This window comes from Gadus morhua, chromosome 9, assembly GCF_902167405.1.
Source record: "Gadus morhua chromosome 9, gadMor3.0, whole genome shotgun sequence".
In the NCBI taxonomy this organism is placed as follows: Eukaryota; Metazoa; Chordata; class Actinopteri; order Gadiformes; family Gadidae; genus Gadus; species Gadus morhua.
Window position 1 is genome coordinate 25,651,888 of NC_044056.1, and position 19,498 is coordinate 25,671,385.

The 19,498-nt window shown below is 45.1% G+C and overlaps 1 protein-coding gene across 1 annotated transcript in view; it reads right to left on the minus strand.

Moving 5' to 3' along the window:
• Positions 1–425: 425 nt before the first annotated feature.
• The window catches only part of magi2b (membrane associated guanylate kinase, WW and PDZ domain containing 2b), a 127,256-nt gene continuing 108,183 nt past the window's right edge, over positions 426–19,498 (minus strand). The window contains 7 exon segments of the mRNA XM_030365817.1: positions 426–3,582; positions 10,531–10,588; positions 10,590–10,670; positions 11,542–11,685; positions 12,921–13,176; positions 16,047–16,557; positions 18,380–18,589. Of these exon segments, the coding sequence (XP_030221677.1) occupies positions 2,912–3,582; positions 10,531–10,588; positions 10,590–10,670; positions 11,542–11,685; positions 12,921–13,176; positions 16,047–16,557; positions 18,380–18,589 (1,931 nt within the window). The 3' untranslated portion in view covers positions 426–2,911.

A 19,498-nucleotide genomic window follows, 5' to 3' on the forward strand; every position in this document is an offset into this window, starting at 1 on the left:
TATCTCATTTTCGATTTCTGTAATGGGTTTTATGCACTGTGATGGTTTTGGGTTTGCAGTTTTTGAAAGAGATATAAAATTAAAGTTACCATTGAGGAAACACCGTATCACTCTTGTGATAATTTCTCCGCCTTTCCGGGACGTAACATGTTTGAATGAATTTGTGTGTGTGTGTCTTCCAGAAAATGATATTATACTAATTAGAATATAACAATAGGTAGCCAAATATTTTCAGTGAATATCTAATAAGGCCATCCCGGTCCATTCCTTCAGTCTGTTTCCATGGTGATTGTGACCCCCCTTCTCCTTCATCTGAAGCCATATGAGAAGACATACATCGACTCCATTTTGTTAATTTTCCATATCTGGCTCTGGATGTTACTCTAAAGAAAATAAGCAATAATTAAAAAGAATCCTGCAGAGAATATTTTACACCATGTCAACAGTTTATTTGACAATATTTCAGAATACCCTTCAGTAAACAAGATTTCTTTTTTTTTAGCAAAATGTAATATATGCGTACTCTCGCCTTTCATAAAAATATTTGTTCACGTCTTTGAAACTACAGTATCAATGATACAGTAAAGCATATCTGTAGGAATACAGCTGTACAGAGTGGATAATACACAGTCAACACCACACTTATATTGGATTCAATTGGGACTGGTCAACGTTTCGTCTTTCCATACAAAAGCCCCCTGCTTGGAGCGCCGTGAATCTGGAGACATCAGCGGCACACCCTGCGGCCCGGGTGTGCACCTCAGTAACTACTGCACATGAACAAGAGTTCAATACAACGGCGTATGAGTTCATGTGCAAGTGGAAGGTCAGAGAGGTCGGGACTGATGATATCAACTGAAACAAAATGGAATACCATGTGGATGTACTGGGAATCACCATATACATTTTATCACTATGTATTTGTACAAGATCTATTTTTGTTCATGGTAGTCTAAAGGTCAGCCTCACAGCTCATCAAAATAAGCTCTAACGAACCACTTGCATATAAGCCAGCTCCTCTCCCCCAAGCCTTCTGGTTCCCCTGGTGACTGAGACGTTCACCGGACGGACGCTGGTGATTTCATGCAGCGCTTTGATGTGTCCTTGTTTCTGATAGACAGGCATTTGTTTTGTCTTGACAAAATTATCTAACTGACAAAACAAAAAGAGAGTTGTTCTTTCAAGTGACTATTTCAGCTGTAGCATGCATTATGATGGTCAAAGGAAATAATTCTTATGGATGCATTGTTCAAATGCAATAAAAAAAAAAACTGTTGACCTAATGGGAATGGATCAATTGACACCAATGCTGATATATTTGAACCAAGTATACTTAAGACATTTCTACTATTAAAACAAATTTCCATCAGATAGGATAGTGGTTTGTGTCTGAACTCCAGCAAAGAGCCGTTGATGCTTCTAACTAACAAACCCCTGCTGGTGAAATTCACAACCGATGGCTATTGGACTTTCACAATACATTTTAAATTAACATGGACTACTCAACAATTTGGTTATAATTTCTTCTGACTTGTCAATTACTTTCTGTCTGTTTTGTATGACTTCTGTGTAACCTAACAAAATAACCAGCTTGACAACAGTCCTCTATTTAGACTGCTTTGAAGGTTTCCTTTGTGTTTTTCCACTAGAATGGCCGATTACTGAAGGCTACATGTTGGCCACTTCCTAACACTAAGGGGGAAAGGGGGGGGGGGTCACTCTGTGCCACCAGCTTCACTACCGGACGTATTCTTCACAGATGGAGGTACACCCCTCCTGCTCTGTGTAGAAGTCTGAAATCAAACAGAAAAGAAAGTGAACAGAACCCCAATGGTAACAGCCCTGCATTAGCTCAAGTAAGGCACTCTGCCCCACCACCAAACCTCCAACTGCTCTGTTCCTCTGATCTTCTCTTCCACAGTGATGTGGTACATGTAGCACAGTAAAAGGCATATAACTGTTGAATAGAAAGTGGACACATCCCCCCTTCCCCTGTTTAGAAGACACCAGACTTAAGATGTTTACATGATGGTCTAAATGAATGAGTTGCAACAAAGTGGTTGATGGAACTTACAGGTAATGGATTAAGCTAAAGCCAACTGTTTTCATTTTTTCAGCAACTCCTAAATTTAACTAAACCGACCAACACTATTTTTCATACATTTATGAACCGATGGTGTGATGAAGGAGATTCTCTTTAGATGGTAGCGCTAAACAAGAGCTCCTTAGTACCAACATGGTGGCCTGAGTCCATGCACTAATGAGGCGCCCTAGTGGTGACATGGGGACTTCACAGTCGTTGATATGTAGATATAGACAAGGCAATGGACGTTTGGATTTCAAAATAATGTTTCTTCTCTTTACAATGGGTTTCTAACTGCTAAAAAACACCTGAACATGGGCATATTTTTGGAGTAGATAAAATGTACATATTTTCCACTCATTTTCACATTGACAGTATAAGATATATTGGTAGGCATGTGAAATTTAACGTGTGTCTTGTTAACAGAACCCTCTGTTACTGCCCGTTAGGCCCATCTGTCATCCTCACTCCTAGAAGAAAAATTATTTGTTTCAAATATCTCTCATAGGCAAGTAGCATTTTCGGAACCAGAAAGCGGTTCACAAATCAATAAATGTGATTATCGTAGACTACCTCTGGTGTTAAGAGGTGTGAATCAGCACTGTAGGCTGTATTCTTCAAGAGCTTTGAAGGTCCCTCTGCTTTTTAAGGTGGTCGGTGTTATCATCTTGTAATAACTAACAGAAACATGACTTGTCAAGGAGAGGCTGAACCAACATGCTGAGATGGACAGAAGAGTTTTATTCTCCTCACTTCAAACCAGATGGTAGGGGACGTTCACACAAAGAGTCCAACAGTCTGATCTGGTCCAAACCAGCTAGATCCAGTCTATCTGCTCACTGTGGAGGTCCAGGACCGTAGAGTCCCAGGCAGCCTATCAGGCCCAGGGGACCTCCAGGGTCCCGGGAGGGCAGTGGAGCTGGGCCCAGTCAAACCCTCCGTCCGGTGGGAGGGGCAGCACTGCCCGCTGATACCACTGAACCTTCTTCCTTCCTTGGGAAGCGAATCTCTTGGCTCCAGCCTGTCAAGAAGTTTGCCTGGAGGAGCACCTCCATTCACACTCACATCAACTAATGAGTCCCGCAGCCAGGCCGAGCCTGCACTCTGCAGGTCCTGACTCTCACAACAGGGGGCGCTAGGGTCACTCTGCATCTCTCTTCGGTTGGTGGTTCTCCCCAGGACGGCTTTTCGGCCCATAGGCCCAGGCTGGCATGCCCATGTTCCTTCCTCCACTTCCCCAGGCCCTTGTGGTGCTCTTTGGCCCTCGATGGTGTACCTCTGCTGGGTGGTCCTGCCACCCAAAGCCCCTCTAATGGACCCCTGGTCTGTCAGCTGTGGAGCCTGGCCTGCCAAGCACACTCTGACCTCTAGAGGGAGCCGGGGGGGGGTGTCATGGGCAGGATGTGAGGAGAACAGTTGGGCGGGGGGACGGGGGTGAAGGGTCACTTCCTGCAGGGCATGGTGGGCTGTAGAAAGGGGATCCCAGGGGCTGCCACTGTCTGTCGAGGAAACGCAGGGAGGAAAGCAAGGGAATCAGAATACAGAAACACGCTGAACAATAGCTTCAGAGTGTGGTGCTTGTTCCCATGATCCTTTGCTTTCCTACGGATCCTTACTCCGGCCCTTACAGCAGAAACCCCTTAACTTAACACCTAACATCTCCCGGTAACACTTTATATTAAGGTCCGTGTAATAAGCCATAGTTAATATGTAATAAGACCTTATTATATGCTTATTAACATTAATTTCTGTTATTAAGACTATCAATAAGTGTTAATAACATATTAAACATGTTTATTGTGAGATTATAAGACTTTTATAAGCCCTTATAAGAAACTTCTTAACTATTTATTGATTGCTTAATAACATTAATAATAGTCTTATGAGTTGATTATGAGCACTTATTAACAGTTAATGAGTACTGTATGTTATCAAGATTGATAAAAGGTCAAATAAAAATACATATACTGTGAATACAAAGTTATGGCGGTGAAGCAGAAAAACACGCTTTGAAACAGCTCTTTTGAAAAATATTTATTTCAGAACGTATTCTTGAACAAAAAAACTAATCTGAGTCCGGCTTCTCCACGCCCTCCACGGGAATTCTTCCGGCTGGTCTTTCTTGTTACTGTATAAAGAAACACAAAGAACAATGACCACAATAGACAGTTAGCAGACAGGTTACAATAGGCATTAAGCCGTTTAGACATGAATTCATGACACAACTGTTAGAATTGGATAAGTTTGGTCACCTAGTTGCATATGATAGCATAAGCTAAACGTTAGCTCAACATTAGCACGCCAAAGCCTCTGAAAGAAAGTAATGTAAGCCAAAAAAGTTCGCAAGCAAACAGCTAGCTAGCTAGAACCAGCTACGGTTACTATAGCACTACATTCTTAAACTTACTCTTAAAAGAGTTATCCTCCAGTTCGGACCTCTTCCGCTTATCCATGTTTTCTTTGCTTGTTCCTGTCTTTTGTCTGTCAGTTGTTGGTCTTGGGTGCTCGTGCTGACGATTCCAACATGTTTTCCAAACGTTCGTCAAACACTTCATCAAGCATATGCGTCAAGCCATCATCCACTTGCTTAAACAGAACTTCCGGGTTAAAATTACCTTCAAAATAAATGCCTTTAAAGGATTTATTATATGAGGCGCAAAACTGATGACACTCGTTCAACATGTACAGACTTATTAACATTAATAACAGGGCTCTTGCGTGAGTCTCACGCCAAATGCGTGAGACTTGAGAGCCGTGTAATAAGCATTGTTCCCGCTTTAGATTAACCTTAAAGGACAATTCCAGTGTAAAATGGATCTGGGATATGTTTAAGATGATAACGAGTTGGAAAGTTTGTTTTGGAGCAACAAAACGGATATAGACGCATTCTTAAGTTGGTTGTTTTTAGCCGATTCCACCAAAACGCTATAAACTTGGAACGATGGGGGAATTTGTTATGGTAAAAACTATATCGCTACTTTAAACCACTTAAAAGGCTAGAAGTAGCCTTTTTCACTTCTTTGGTAGTATAATAAGGGTCTTAACATATAAAACGAGGCATTGATAACTTTAAGTGTACAGATTGTTTATTAAAAAGGACATTTTACACACAATACCATCAGTAGTTCACCCGTCGATGCCATCTTGTTTTTAAGACTTATAGTCTTATAATCTCACAATAAAAATGTTTATTATGTTATTATTAACACTTATAGACAGTCTTAACCCCAATTAATGTTAATAAGAATATAATAAGTGTATTTTTAGCTATTAACAAAGGGCTTATTACAAGGACCTGGATATAAAGCGTTACCAAGAAAGGATTTGTCATGGGAAGAATAACCATAACATTCAACAGTTGCACCCATGCACATTAAAAAAGAAATAATCAGTTTAATGTAAGGCAAAGATGCAGACCTCCTTAAGCATCTTGCCAGGGAGTAACATCATGCAGCATAGAGAGGGGGACGGATCCTAGCCTTCAGACCTTAGGCAGACATGCCTCACTAGGAGCCGTGCACTATTGCACACCACATGCATTGTCTAGACTTTCATCCACCTCTTGAGATTGGAACCAATCATAAGAAAGCATACACGGGTGACATTAGTTGCGCAATTGAACAGCAGTTGCCATGACAACTTCTTCAAAGCTTATTCAAGGCTAATTCAGTGAATTAAAATAAAGAATAATTGATGATTTAAAGGTACTTGACAGCATAAGTGCCAATAACGGCAGCTGGTATTATGTTTAGAAGTGTTTCTGTAAAGGGAATAAACTTGGAATATAGTCAACTGGGTCATTTGAACTAGGTTATAGTTTTACCGCTGCTAGTTTAAGTAGCCAGATGAATGATCCACATTCACCGTTGTACGCGCTGTAATTCAAGTGTTTTTCCATCCTCGCATACGTAAGTCCTTTACAGCCAGCCTATTTACACTGTGTTCAGGACATTACAATTTTTACACCCTTGTTCCTGACCAAAACCTTGGACTGTTTAACTCTTAACCAGGAGCCCAGCCTACTAACATTCGTATTTTATAGTCCATATTTTACGTACTGAGAAAGAAATCTAGAATAACTACCTATTTTTATTTGATGTTTGATAATTTGACAAAACACTTTGAGAGGTGTATTTGGAATAGTTCCTGTTAATTCCTCCCAAGCCTCTATCCCCCCATTATTGCTGAGTAGTTTATACTTATGTTGTACTAATAGAATAGGTACCCAGTAGTTTAATAACTACAGCATACTTATTTGTATTATCCAGAATTGTCCCCCCCATATTTCATGACTGACTTCTGGTTCCTAAGTACCTAGATATAAGTATGTATGTACTGGTGTACCATTAGTACAGAAGATTACACCGTAACTCCTAAGAAATGATGGTGTACGATGGCTTTAATCTTAAGTGTTACCCACATTTAGGCTTAATAGACAAATTATCCTTTGTGCATTTCCTGTTCTACAGTGTTATTTTCCCGTTGTTTTTGGTTTGGGTTCTTTGCTATGTAAACACAATAAAAGAGTAAGCAGCATTTTTTTCTTTCCACTTTTCATGGCCATGGTCCTTTTGCAGTAATTATTGTGCAAGTTTCAAGCCTCAAATCTGTAGAAAATGTATTATTTTCAACAGAAGGGAGGGAGCAAAAAGGAGCAGGAGGGAATGACTTATTATAACTAGAGCTGTCAGTTAAACGCGTTATTAACGGCGTTAACGCAAACCAAATTTAACGGCGTTAAAATTTTTATCGCGCGATTAACGTAATTACTTTATAAAAAAAAAAAAAAAAAAAAAATTTTTTTTTTTCTTTGGCTCAAAACAAAGAAGCAGTAGCCTGACTGCTATGTTCAAATGACATTTGTTCAAAGCAGTCGTTTAATTGCACTATAGGCTCTTTTTTTGTATCGTCCTGTTTTGATCAGTGTATATGCCAATGTTGTTATCAATAAAAAATCATTTGCACAAGGCAAGCCGATGCACTTCACCATGTTGATAAGAGAATTAAAATGAGAAGAATTATGGGACAAAAAAATCAAGGGATATTTAGCATAGAAAAAGAATTTGCGATTAATCGCGATTAATTAGAGTTAACTATGACATTAATGCGATTAATCACGATTAAATATTTTAATCGCTTGACAGCTCTAATTATAACTTATTATACCATTGTGGCCTGTTGTTGAAGGGGCCCCACAACAGTCTTTACCTGGGACCCCGAAAACCTAACTCTGCCCTTGGTGACTAAGGAACACGTATGCATTCTGCACGGAAAATGTGCTCATAATGCACCCCTGGGTTGGAATGGAAGACAAGGAACTTCTCTCAGAGGGGATTAAATCACCCGTAGTTCACTTGCCAGTTTTTCTCAAATGATACAAGGTCAACCTAAGCATACATTTCAAACTCATTGCTTGTTTTGCTTGCACACACTGACAGGCAAACACAGACATAAGTAACCTTTTCAAACACAAGTATCAATGCATGCACAGTACTGATGCACAGCCAGAAGAAGAGAGGCATGCGGTTTGTTCACCAACCGTGTCTTTAGAGTGGCCCATTAGGAAGAAATAGGGGGAGCTTAACGTGTCACCTTTCATGCACATGGACAGGTTGGGAGGTACCATTCCTAAGAGAGGGCAAGTAGAAGTCTGTTCTAATCATTAGAAACCAAGCAGCGGGTTAAACCAAAGACAGGTGAGTTAAACCAAAGACAGATGAGTTAAACCAAAGACAGATGAGTTAAACCAAAGACAGATGAGTTAAACCAAAGACAGATGAGTTAAACCGACAGACGGATGAGTTAAACCGACAGACGGATGAGTTAAACCGGCAGACGGATGAGTTAAACCAAAGACAGATGAGTTAAACCAAAGAAAGATGAGTTAAACCGGCAGACGGATGAGTTAAACCAAAAGAAAGATGAGTTAAACCAAAGACAGATGAGTTAAACCAAAGACAGATGAGTTAAACCGGCAGACGGATGAGTTAAACCAAAGACAGATGAGTTAAACCGGCAGACGGATGAGTTAAACCGGCAGACGGATGAGTTATCAGGGACAGACTCACATACACAACAACCCGTGAGGGAGAGAGAGGGAGAGATAGACAGAGACGGAGGTGGTAAAGAACACAGGATTGAAAAAGCCACAGAAATCTGTTATAAACAACAGCATGATTAATTAAAATTAAAAGATTAATTGGTAATGGGGGTAGAATTATTTCATAGTGCAATTTTGAGAATGAACCGCAACAAGTCCCACACTGAGTTGATCAGCTAATGTTTACATGTGTAACTTATTCATTGTATTTTGCATCTTCCCTTAAATCCTTGTTGGCACCCAGCTGTCTCCGTCTTTCAAAACCCCAGAGATTGACCCTCGATTTAGCTCTGCTCGTGGAGCTTTTCCAAGGAGACATGTTCTTTTGGGTCGGTAGACTCTGTGCAGTCCAAGTTTGTTTGCTAGCTTCCATGGGCTGCAGCACTTTTTGTTTGTGTGCCAATTAGTTTCTTATCTGGCAACCCCGGGGTACTCGGCAAATAATGAATGATAACACAAAGGCCAAAATAAAACCAGACTTGCTGAAAGAGACATTTCAACGGTCCGATTGGCTGTTGCTGGAGAAGCCAGTATTATAACTCAGCATGTTTCCTTAATTTTTGCTGACCTATCATGTTTTGTTATGGTTTAATAAAGTGAATGTGTTACATATAGCTCCTTGAAAGTGCCTGCGAACCGAAAATCATGTTTTTATTTTTTTTAACATGCTGGTACATATATGATCTTAAACATTACAATCGTTCATTTTGTCATTTGTCACTGTTGGAAAAACAATCATGTAATGCATAAGCAAACCACTGTAAAGTCTTGTGTTTTTGTCAGTCTTGGACAACCAGAGTTTGTTCTGCTCTGCTCTGCACTTGGTCCCATTGTGCTGATGCTGAGGGTTGGGCTGGCTGAGGGGCGTGTGTGGATGTGAGGGGCGTGTTGGATGTGAAGTGTGTGGGGTTGTGTGTGGATGTGAGGAGTGTGTTTGGATTTTTTCTGGCTGAGGGGTGTGTGTGGATGTGAAAAGCAGCGGTTACATGATAGTATAACACCAAGGTGTGAGGCAGATTTCAAATACAACGCCCATTATACCGTGTTGTATGTGAGATTATACAACACGTATAATTGAACCACGGGTCATTTTTACTACGGATCGTTCAGAGAATCTTGATTGATCAAGCAGACATTTAGAACCTGCTCCAATGGGTATGAAGGCCCACTTAGCGATGCATTGACTTAGCAACGCGTTTATGTGTGATATTTATTCAGTTTGGAAATCCCACAAACTCAAGAAAACGTAACCTCAAGTTGGTTAGCAACAGGGTCTAGGAAGCATTTCTACTGCCCTTCATAAGGTGCGTTGTAGGAGGATGGGATGTGATGTGTTAAACTTTCAGAGTGAATTGCCCCAAACTTCCTTGACCATGACTACATTCTGATTATATAATTGTTTAGTTGGTCACCATTGTTTAATAGCAATATTATTACAGCACTTGTTCCACATAACTGAAGTAAATACACACTCGTGATGATGATAACAATCATACCCAAAGATGCGTACTGGCTAAAACAAAGAGAAAATAAAATGCAACAAAGTATGGCCTATAATAAGAAGGCCTATCGTTGCTTACTTTGTCACGGTGTTACCAGTGTTGACCTGGTATGAAACATCTTCAGGCACTTTGCAAGGAGCCGGTAAACACAACCACAACATTTTCTTCAATGTTCTGAAACTGTCACTAGAATCTTTACTGCATCATTAAAAATAAAGTATTGTTATTTTGTGAAAAAAATAGGGAAATATCCAGATGGGAGAGCAGAGAGAGAGTGAAGGAGAGGTAACGAGGAGAGGGGATCTAGAGGCTATAAAATGAAGGAATGCTAGAGCTGACGAGTGGTGAGCAATAGGGGTCTAGAGCTAAAGCGTACAACTTGGGAGCAGATTCTAAAGCTAAAGGTAACGAGGAGAGGGGTCTAGGGCTAAAGGTAAGAAGGAGAGAGGTCTAGGGCTAAAGGTAAGGAGGAGAGGGGTCTAGGGCTAAAGGTAACGAACAGAGGGTTCTAGAGCTAAAGGTAACGAGGAGAGGGGTCTAAAGCTAGAGGTAACGAGGAGAGGGGTCTAGGGCTAAAAGTAACGAGGAGAGGGGTCTAAAGCTAAAGGTAACGAGGAGAGGGATCTGGAGCTAAAGGTAACGAGGAGAGGGGTCTAAAGCTAAAGGTAACGAGGAGAGGGGTCTAGAGCTCAAGATAACGAGGAGAGGGGGTCTAGAGCTAAAGGTAACGAGCAGAGGGGTCTAGTGCTAAAGGTAACAAGGAGAGGGGGTCTAAGGCTAAAGGTAACGAGCAGAGGGTTCTAGAGCTAAAGGTAACGAGGAGAGGGGTCTAGCGGCTGGCTCACCGTAGTCGGGCACCTGTCCCGAGCCTCTCTTGAGCAGCAGGCGCACGCGACGCCCCCCCCGCCTTGATGAGTTCGATGGCGCGGGCGTGTGTCATATCGCGCGTGCTATCCCCGTTGATCTCGATGATCTGATCGCCCACCTGTGGGGGCAAGGGAAGCAGTATGTGTGTGTGTGTGTGTGTGTGTGTGAACAAAGGCACAAAGGAAGGGTGAAGTTAAAGGTATAGGACATTAAAAAGAGGAAGATATAGAGAAAGCGTTGTGTGTATGCAATGTTTCTCTTTTGTTGGATAGAGACAGATAAAGACAGAGTTAGAGAGAGAGAGTTAGAAAGAGACAGAATAAGAGAGACAGAGTTAGAGAGAGACACAGTTCGAGCAAATTCTGTCAACATACCATTAATTGGACTTGTAAAAATATGTATGATGACCACTTAAAGTCTAAAGCCCATGTGAAGAAAGAGGAACAGCTCTGTTACCAGAGCATGCCTCCTCAAAACACCATAACTAGAGCAAGCGATCCCTAGTTTTAAGACTAGAAAATATACATCTATCGACGACCAGGTATCTTGGTGAAATGTTGAAGCTGTCAGCTCTATCTAACTCACTATCGTGGTGAATATCAGGAATCTTTCAGCAGCTATCTGCCTCTCTATCTTGCTCACAATCGTTCCTTTATTTCAAATAATGCAATGTTGTGTGCATCATTAAAAACTGTTATATATCTTTGCTGACGTTGCTACGCTTCTGACGGTGACCTGGCTCTTCTTTATTTGTTTCGTTTTTGTCAACAGCGGCCCTGTGCCCTAATAACCTTTTGGGTTCAAATTTCACATACACCTGAGGTACACCTGACATACACCTGACATAGAGAGAGAAAGAGTCACAGAGAGTGAGAGAGAGAGACACCGATATATGAAGACAGATAAAGGAACAGAGGAGTGAGGGAGACGTACAGAGACAGAGAGAGATATGTATGAGAGCGAGAGAGAGTCATCCAATGCCGACTCACCCTCATGCGTCCGTTGCGGATGGCCGGCCCGTCTTCAGCAAGTCGCAGGACAAACAGGTCCATCTTGTACTCTCTTCCCCCGCGTATACTGAAGCCAAAACCCTTCAAGCTCTTCTCCAGCTCCACAGTGAAGTAGTCATAGTCCTGCAGTCCAGGAACCACCACCGGGTGAGCACCATGACAACCACTGGAACCACCAGGTGAGCACCATGACAACCACCGGAACCACCACCAGGTGAGCACCATGACAACCACCGGAACCACCACCAGGTGAGCACCATGACAACCACCGGAACCACCACCAGGTGAGCACCATGACAACCCCCGGAACCACCACCAGGTGAGCACCATGACCAGGGCTGGACTGGGACCAAAAAATGGCCCTGTCTTTTTTGGCCATGGCAGCCCACTATGATACAAAAAAAGAAAAGAACGCAGTTACGTCCCGGGCAGCGGTTGTTGACGGGGGGGGGGGGGGGGGTATCGTGGACCTACGGATTCCAGCGACGGTTTCATTCCGTCTATACGAGAGAGAGATATTCTCTGCGCCTCCTTTACGTTTCTTCTCCATTTTTCTGTCAGTTAGTGACGTGACTGATTGACAGCCGAGGCCCAAGGGGCGGGACCTCGGCCCTCTGCTGTGTGTGTGATAGGGCCAGGGCCAGCCTGGAACCAATCATAATGAGTTATGGCCTGGGCCAAAGTTTTATTGAACTTTCAGGTTAAGTTGACAGCCCGCACGACCGAGAGGGAAGGAACGGACCTCGGCCCTCGGCTGTGTGACGGGGCTGGGCCGGGCCGGGTCCATTTAAAAAAAAAAAAAAAAAAAAAAGTAAACCTCGTCGGCCCAAAAAGGCCTGCCAGCCCACCGGGCATTGCCCGGTACGCCCGATGGCCAGTCCAGCCCTGACCATGACAACCACCACCAGGTGAGCACCATGACAACCACCGGAACCACCACCAGGTGAGCACCATGACAACCACCGGAACCACCACCAGGTGAGCACCATGACAACCACCGGAACCACCACCAGGTGAGCACCATGACAACCACCGGAACCACCACCAGGTGACGACCATTACAACCACCGGAACCAACACCAGGTGAGCACCATGACAACCACCGGCTCATCTTTCTAATGCCAGCACTTGGCAACAGTTTACAATTCACTATTTAGTCAACTATCTGAAGTTTTTATCCAACGTGAACCTGCTACATTAAGAAACATGCCATCAAGGTGCAAGACGCTGGAGGTTATGGAGGGTGCTTATAGGGTAACTGCTGATATTAGGGATTTTTTAAAGGGTTTGACTGCTGAATCAAGCCCCACACCTTCAGAAAATACTGTTTTAGTGGATCAAGGAGGTATATTTCCTACCTGGGGTCGGAAATCAGCAGGGAGCCCCAGAGGGAAGGGTGTAGCAGCGCCATGCTGCCTGAACTCCAGCAGGCCAGGGGGCTGGCGGTAGTCGACTGGAGGCTGGCGGTAGTCGACTGGGGGCTGGCGGTAGTCGACTGGGGGCTGGCGGTAGTCGACTGGGGGCTGGCGGTAGTCGACTGGCGGCTGACGGTAGTCTGTGAACGGCGGCTGTCGTATGTCGGGCTTTACATCCTGTCTCGCCTTGACCTCTGACCTGTAGTGGCACCAAGGAAACCTTTCACTTAAAGGCAGTCTCTGACTCCATGGAGAAATCAAATGGGCATCAAAGTACCACTAAAGAAAAAATAAGAAGGCACATCGGGGTTAGTAGTTGATTCATGCTGGTGATACTTAGATTTTAGCTTGCATGGTAGAGGACAGTTAACATTTGATTCACATGGAATGAAGACGTTAGCTTAATTCTTCAGTTGATAGAGATGAGATTGTTAAAAACACCCTTATAACGGAAAAGCTTTAAAAATAGCCCCAACCAAGTCATGTCAGCCAGTCTACATAAGATTTCTCACTGTCATTTGTTACACTGTAGAACAAGAGTTAGGTATGCAACCACAGTTCTATTAATTCCAACTGACTGCCAGAGGCAGGGGTTTAGCACTGGATGTATCCCTCTCGTGCATGCGCAGGGCGAGTGTGTATACCAATGTAGTCACGTTGTGACTCTGCATGACGTAGGGCGCATCCGCTCAAAAGCAGAAATGCCCCTGTCATCCTGAAGTTTGTCTCTTCAGAATCTTCTCGCCCAGATTGACAGAGAACTCTGGCAGTCCTCATTGAACCATAGTTACCTGGGTAACTCTCGTTCTATTTCATTCTGACTGACAGAGGCAGTGCAGCACTGGATGGCTAATCCCAACAAAGTCACGAGTAATCCTGCAACCACCTCATTGAGAGCAGGCTTCCGGCCTAGGCAGGACAGTTCCATTTAAAAGTGGGTCTGGCCCTTCAGGGATCACCCCCCACACCTTCAGGGCATGACGAGGATATGCCGGCCACTCAGGAAAACCCAAAAATGCCTGATTGACAGGAATATGGTGCGAAGTTCTAGCACATTTATGTGCTCCTGCCTCTGCTGTGCACTCCACAGCCCCCTCCCCGTCCTGCGCCACCATGCCGCTCCCCAACCGGATGTGAGGCGGATGTGACTGTTACTAAGACCTCTCGGCGGGAAGGGATCACATCTAAGGGAACACCCGGGGTAAGATACACCTTGGTCCTCCATTGCCGGAGTACGAGGAGGCACTGGATACCCTGAACCTCCTGTGCCTTTGTTGCCTGGTGTCCAACTGAAGTCCGTTCATCCATGCCTAGAGGGGATGCACTGGCAGGAGGCCACATTGTAGGAGGCCACATGCTTCCACACACATTGTAGGAGGCCACATGCTTCCGCATCGGAATGTGGAGGCATGCGTCTTTCTAGTCCATTGCCATGAACCAGTGTCCTGGCCTTACACCTGGTGGACCTCTGCTCTCCTGTGGGGCCAGATTACTGCCCTGGAACCACCAGGAGAGAGCAGAGCCTAAATTGTTCTTCGACGCTGGTGCCCTGCGTCCTCTCTGAATCAGAATACGATATCTGGGAGGCAGGTTCTAGGTTTTTCCGTGGGGGGGCACCCCAAGTCTCCCAGCGATGTCCTGAGCCAGGTGTAAGAGCCGCCTATCATGAAGGGGAGCCTCCACCTCATCTAGCCTGCCTAACTTCGTAGTCCTTGGCATGAAAATGCTGTTCAGGCCAGCCCTATCCCTACCTTCTATCAGCCTGGGAGCAATAATCTCTCGGCTCTGTACCGAGCCGGCTATTAACCGTCTCGCAACACTCTCGCCGAAGCCAAGTGTTACTCTGGTATGCGGAGAGACTCTACCAAGCCCAGGCCTAACGGTCTGTTGGTGCGACAATAACTCTGCTCTGTGCCGAGCCGGTGACCTTAAGAGCGGGGAACACTCTGATTATGCTGTTACATTATGGGATACATCCAGTGCTCAAGCACTGCCTCAGGCAGTCAGTAGGAATTAGATATAAATGCTTTGACAGATTTACAGATAATAACTTCGTCGTTTTCAGTGATCTACAAATCCCTGTAAAATAATGGACATTATCTGAAAATTCACAATTGAGTTGTTCATCAGATAATGCCTGTTTTACTCAGTTATCCTCCATAATAACTTATCCAAAGTAAATAGAGGACATCGCAACAACGACAAGTGCTTTAATATGTAATCTCGGTACCAAAAGAAAGAACACCAGTGATTGTTGAGCAAGTGAAATAATCAACGTGGATTCTATTTGGTGAGAGAGAATAAAGCTAGAACACAGCACCGAGTTTTAAATCCTGCACAAAATAAATGTCATGCTTTAGAGTGACCACCACCTGGTCATCAGTTGTTAGCCCTATAGTACTATCAGGCCGTAGCACAACGTCTGATGCTTTAGAGTGACCACCACCTGGTCATCAGTTGTTAGCCCTATAGTACTATCAGGCCGTAGCACAACGTCTGATGAGGACCTGGGTCACAATCTAATGCCAATAAATTGAGGTACAGGAGAGATAAAGGTTTCAGAAGATTTACGTTTAGGTGGAGTCTCCAAATAGAAACATGTATCCAAATCAAATCAAACCAATGCAAACGTGACAATATAAATGTTTAGTTAAGCGTAAGTATTGTGCATTACTGTACATTATGAAATTATTCATAATTTATTTTTTCTTAATAACATAAAAATGTATGTAAAACTGTATGTATGTATGTCAAATAACAAAATTAACTGTAATTAAATAAGTACATTTTGATTTAAAGGTTTATGTCGATACTAACTATGAAAAGTTTTTGTTTGTTTTGTTAGGTAGAATCTTAGTATATTTCCATTCAAACTGTATTCTAGATCGTAAACAAAACTAAAAAAGCCCCCCCCCGCCTGCCAGCGGGCTGCGCGGACATCAGCCCTCTGCTGTTTGGAGGGACAGGTTGTCTCAAACTGTATGAATAAACACCTTTAGAACCACAGTAATCGGTGCGTTCTTGTGCTGAGGCGTGTGTGTGTGTGCGGTCTTTCTTCTGTGTCCTCACCTGCCATCGTGCAGGTAGAGCTGGGGGACCCCTCCCGGGGGCTGGGTGACCGGGCTCTGGTGCGGGGCTGGGGCGCTGGGCTGGCCGGGTCCGGGGGGGGCGGTCTGTGTGGGCCCCTGAGCAGGCTGACTGGGCCCCTGAGCAGGCTGACCGGGACCCCCAGCAGGCTGACTGGGCCCCTGAGCCGGCTGACCGGGCCCCTGAGCAGGCTGACCGGGCCCCTGAGCAGGCTGACCGGGCCCCTGAGCAGGCTGAGTGGGCCCCTGAGCAGGCTGCGGACCTGCTGGGGAGCCCGGGGGCTGGGAGGGGGTCTGGATAGGTTGGGTCTGGACGGGGGTCTGGACGGGGGTCTGGCCAGGTGGAGGAGGTGTTGTCTGGCCTGGCTGGGGGTCAGTGGGGCCAGGCTGGGATGACGGGCTGGGCTGGGCCTGGGGGCTCTGCTTCTGGGCCTGGGGGCTCTGCTTCTGGGTCTGGGGGCTCTGCTTCTCGGAGTTGGGGCCAGAATGAGGATCTGCAATAAAGTGAACCACTCATCACTCAGCCTCTGCCTCAATAGAGTGAACCACTCATCACTCAGCCTCTTCCTCAATAGAGTGAACCCCTTCATCAAGGGGCCTCTTCCTCAATAGAGTGAATCCTTTATAACTCAGCCTCTTTCTTAATAGGGTCGACCTCTTCATCACTTGGCCTTTTTCTCAGTTATCCTCCACAATAGCATATCCATAGTAAATAGAGGACATAGCAACAACAACAAGTGCTTTAATATGTAATCTTGGTACCAAAATAAAGAGAACACCAGTGAGATTGTTGAGCAAGTGAAATAATCAATGTGGATTCTATTTGGTTAGAGTGAATAAAGCTAGAACACAGAACAAGTTTTAAATCCTGCCTGAAATAAATGTCATGCTTTAGAGTGACCACCACCTGGTCATCAGTTGTTAGCCTTATAGTACTATCAGGAGGACCTGGGTCACAACATAACGTGCCACTGGATATCTCCAGCATCCATGGTTGCATTGTTAGGTTTGACCCCTCTTAACGTGACACAAAGAGCTGGATATCTCCAGGATCCATGGTTTCATTGTTAGGTTTGACCCCTCTATTGAAAGGTCAGGGACACCGAGCCGACTGCACCGTTCAGCCAGCAGACCAAGACGTGGGCTCTGAGTGAAAGCAGTTGACCTATGACATGTGAAACGCTCTTTTAAGGCCTGGAAATACTTTAATTTTCCTCACGTCAGACAGCTGTGGACGTGAACCTGTAACGCATCCACTTCCATTCATACCACAATTGAGGTTCTGCATCAGTTTGGGGTTCCATGCATGCCGGTTTCCCAATCAACACCACATTCCAGTTGGTGAAGACCAGGATGCTGAATGGCATCCACCATCAAAACCATCCACCATGTAAACACAGCATGCAAACTCCAATTAATGCACAATGAGGGATCATAAACAGAATGACAACCCTCTGCAATATAACCTCCCAGTGTACCCACCTCCCTCTCCCTCCCAGTGTACCCACCTCCCTCTCCCTCCCAGTGTACCCACCTCCCTCTCCCTCCCAGTGTACCCACCTCCCTCTCTCTCATGGTACCCACCTTCCTCTCCCTCCCAGTGTACCCACCTTCCTCCAGGGTACCCACCTTCCTCTCCCTCCCAGTGTACCCACCTTCCTCTTCCTCCCAGGGTACCCACCTTCCTCTTCCTCCAGGGTACCCACCTTCCTCTCTCTCATGGCACCCACCTCCCTCTCCCTCCCAGTGTCCCACCTCCCTCTCCCTCCCAGTGTACCCACCTCCCTCTCCCTCCCAGTGTACCACCTCCCTCTCCCTCCCAGTGTACCCACCTCCCTCTCCCTCCCAGTGTACCCACCTCCCTCTCCCTCCCAGTGTACCCACCTTCCTCTCCCTCCCAGGGTACCCACCTTCCTCTTCCTCCAGGGTACCCACCTCCCTCTCCCTCCCAGGGTACCCACCTTCCTCTTCCTCCAGTGTACCCACCTTCCTCTTCCTCAGGGTACCCACCTTCCTCTTCCTCCAGGGTACCCACCTTCCTCTTCCTCCAGTGTACCCACCTTCCTCTTCCTCCAGGGTACCCACCTTCCTCTTCCTCCAGGGTACCCACCTTCCTCTTCCTCCAGGGTACCCACCTTCCTCTCCCTCCCAGGGTACCCACCTTCCTCTCCCTCCCAGGGTACCCACCTTCCTCTCCCTCCCAGTGTACCCACCTTCCTCTTCCTCCCAGGGTACCCACCTTCCTCTCCCTCCCAGGGTACCCACCTTCCTCTCCCTCCCAGGGTCCCACCTTCCTCTCCCTCCCAGTGTACCCACCTTCCTCTTCCTCAGGGTACCCACCTTCCTCCGGGATGATGTGCAGCGTGACGGCCAGCCCGGCGTCCTTGATGAGCTTCACGATGTCGGCGTGGGGCATGGTGATGATGGACTGTCCGTTGACTGCCAGGATGCGGTCGCCCACCTTGAGGCGCCTGCAGCGGTCTGCGGGGCTGGCCTCGATGATGCGGCCGATCTTATGGGGCACAGCTGGGGTGGGGGGAGGAGAAGGTCAACCGCTTCCATCTGATGACGCCACTTTGGACTGAGTGTTGACTTTGTGTCATTGGGCTTTATGTTAGTAGTAAAGTAAGACCCATTCAGCTTAATGTGGGAGGGATATTTATAGGAACCCTATCATGTGAAAAATAAAGGAATGTCAATGGCTACATTAAAAAGCAGCTTCCAACGGTTGGCAATAAACAGACTTAACAAAAACAAAAAGCTGTGCATTATAGAACAACAATTCTTGGATTCTTGTGGAAACCTTGTAGAGGATTACATATCATAATCAGAATGATTGAGATGAAACACAGAGACCATCTACTGAAGTCCAGTCGCTCCACTCAATACAACCATGCAAGTCGTTTAGCCGTAAGCCTTCAAAAGCCAAACAAGATTATCACTCAAAAACTCCTGTTGGCAACAGGTTCATCTGACATGTATCCCTAATGAAAGGATTACTTAAAAAAAGAGCCACATTTATCAGACAATCTCTGACGGTATCTAGGTCATGCTGTCGTCGTTGGAAGGATTCTCCTTGTCATTGTCATCCTGAAGCTATCGGTTTGTATTATATATGTGTAGATATATATTATATATCGGCATTTGTTCATGGGTTCACGGTTCCTGCATGACAATAAGCATAAACCTGTGTAAAGTAAAGAAAATGAGGCTCAGCTATTTAACAGAAATCTGTGCATTTTGCTATTATTAATGACCATTTGATCAACAAAAATATTTATTATGCTTGAGTAATGGAAATCCCATTAACAAAACAGTTTACAAAAAAGGTATTGCATTTCAACATTCATACCTGCAAACTCATAAGGGTTGAAAAAGGTGACAACCTAAACCGTTGTAGGGGGGTCTGGGGGCACCTATGCCCTATGTTTGCGA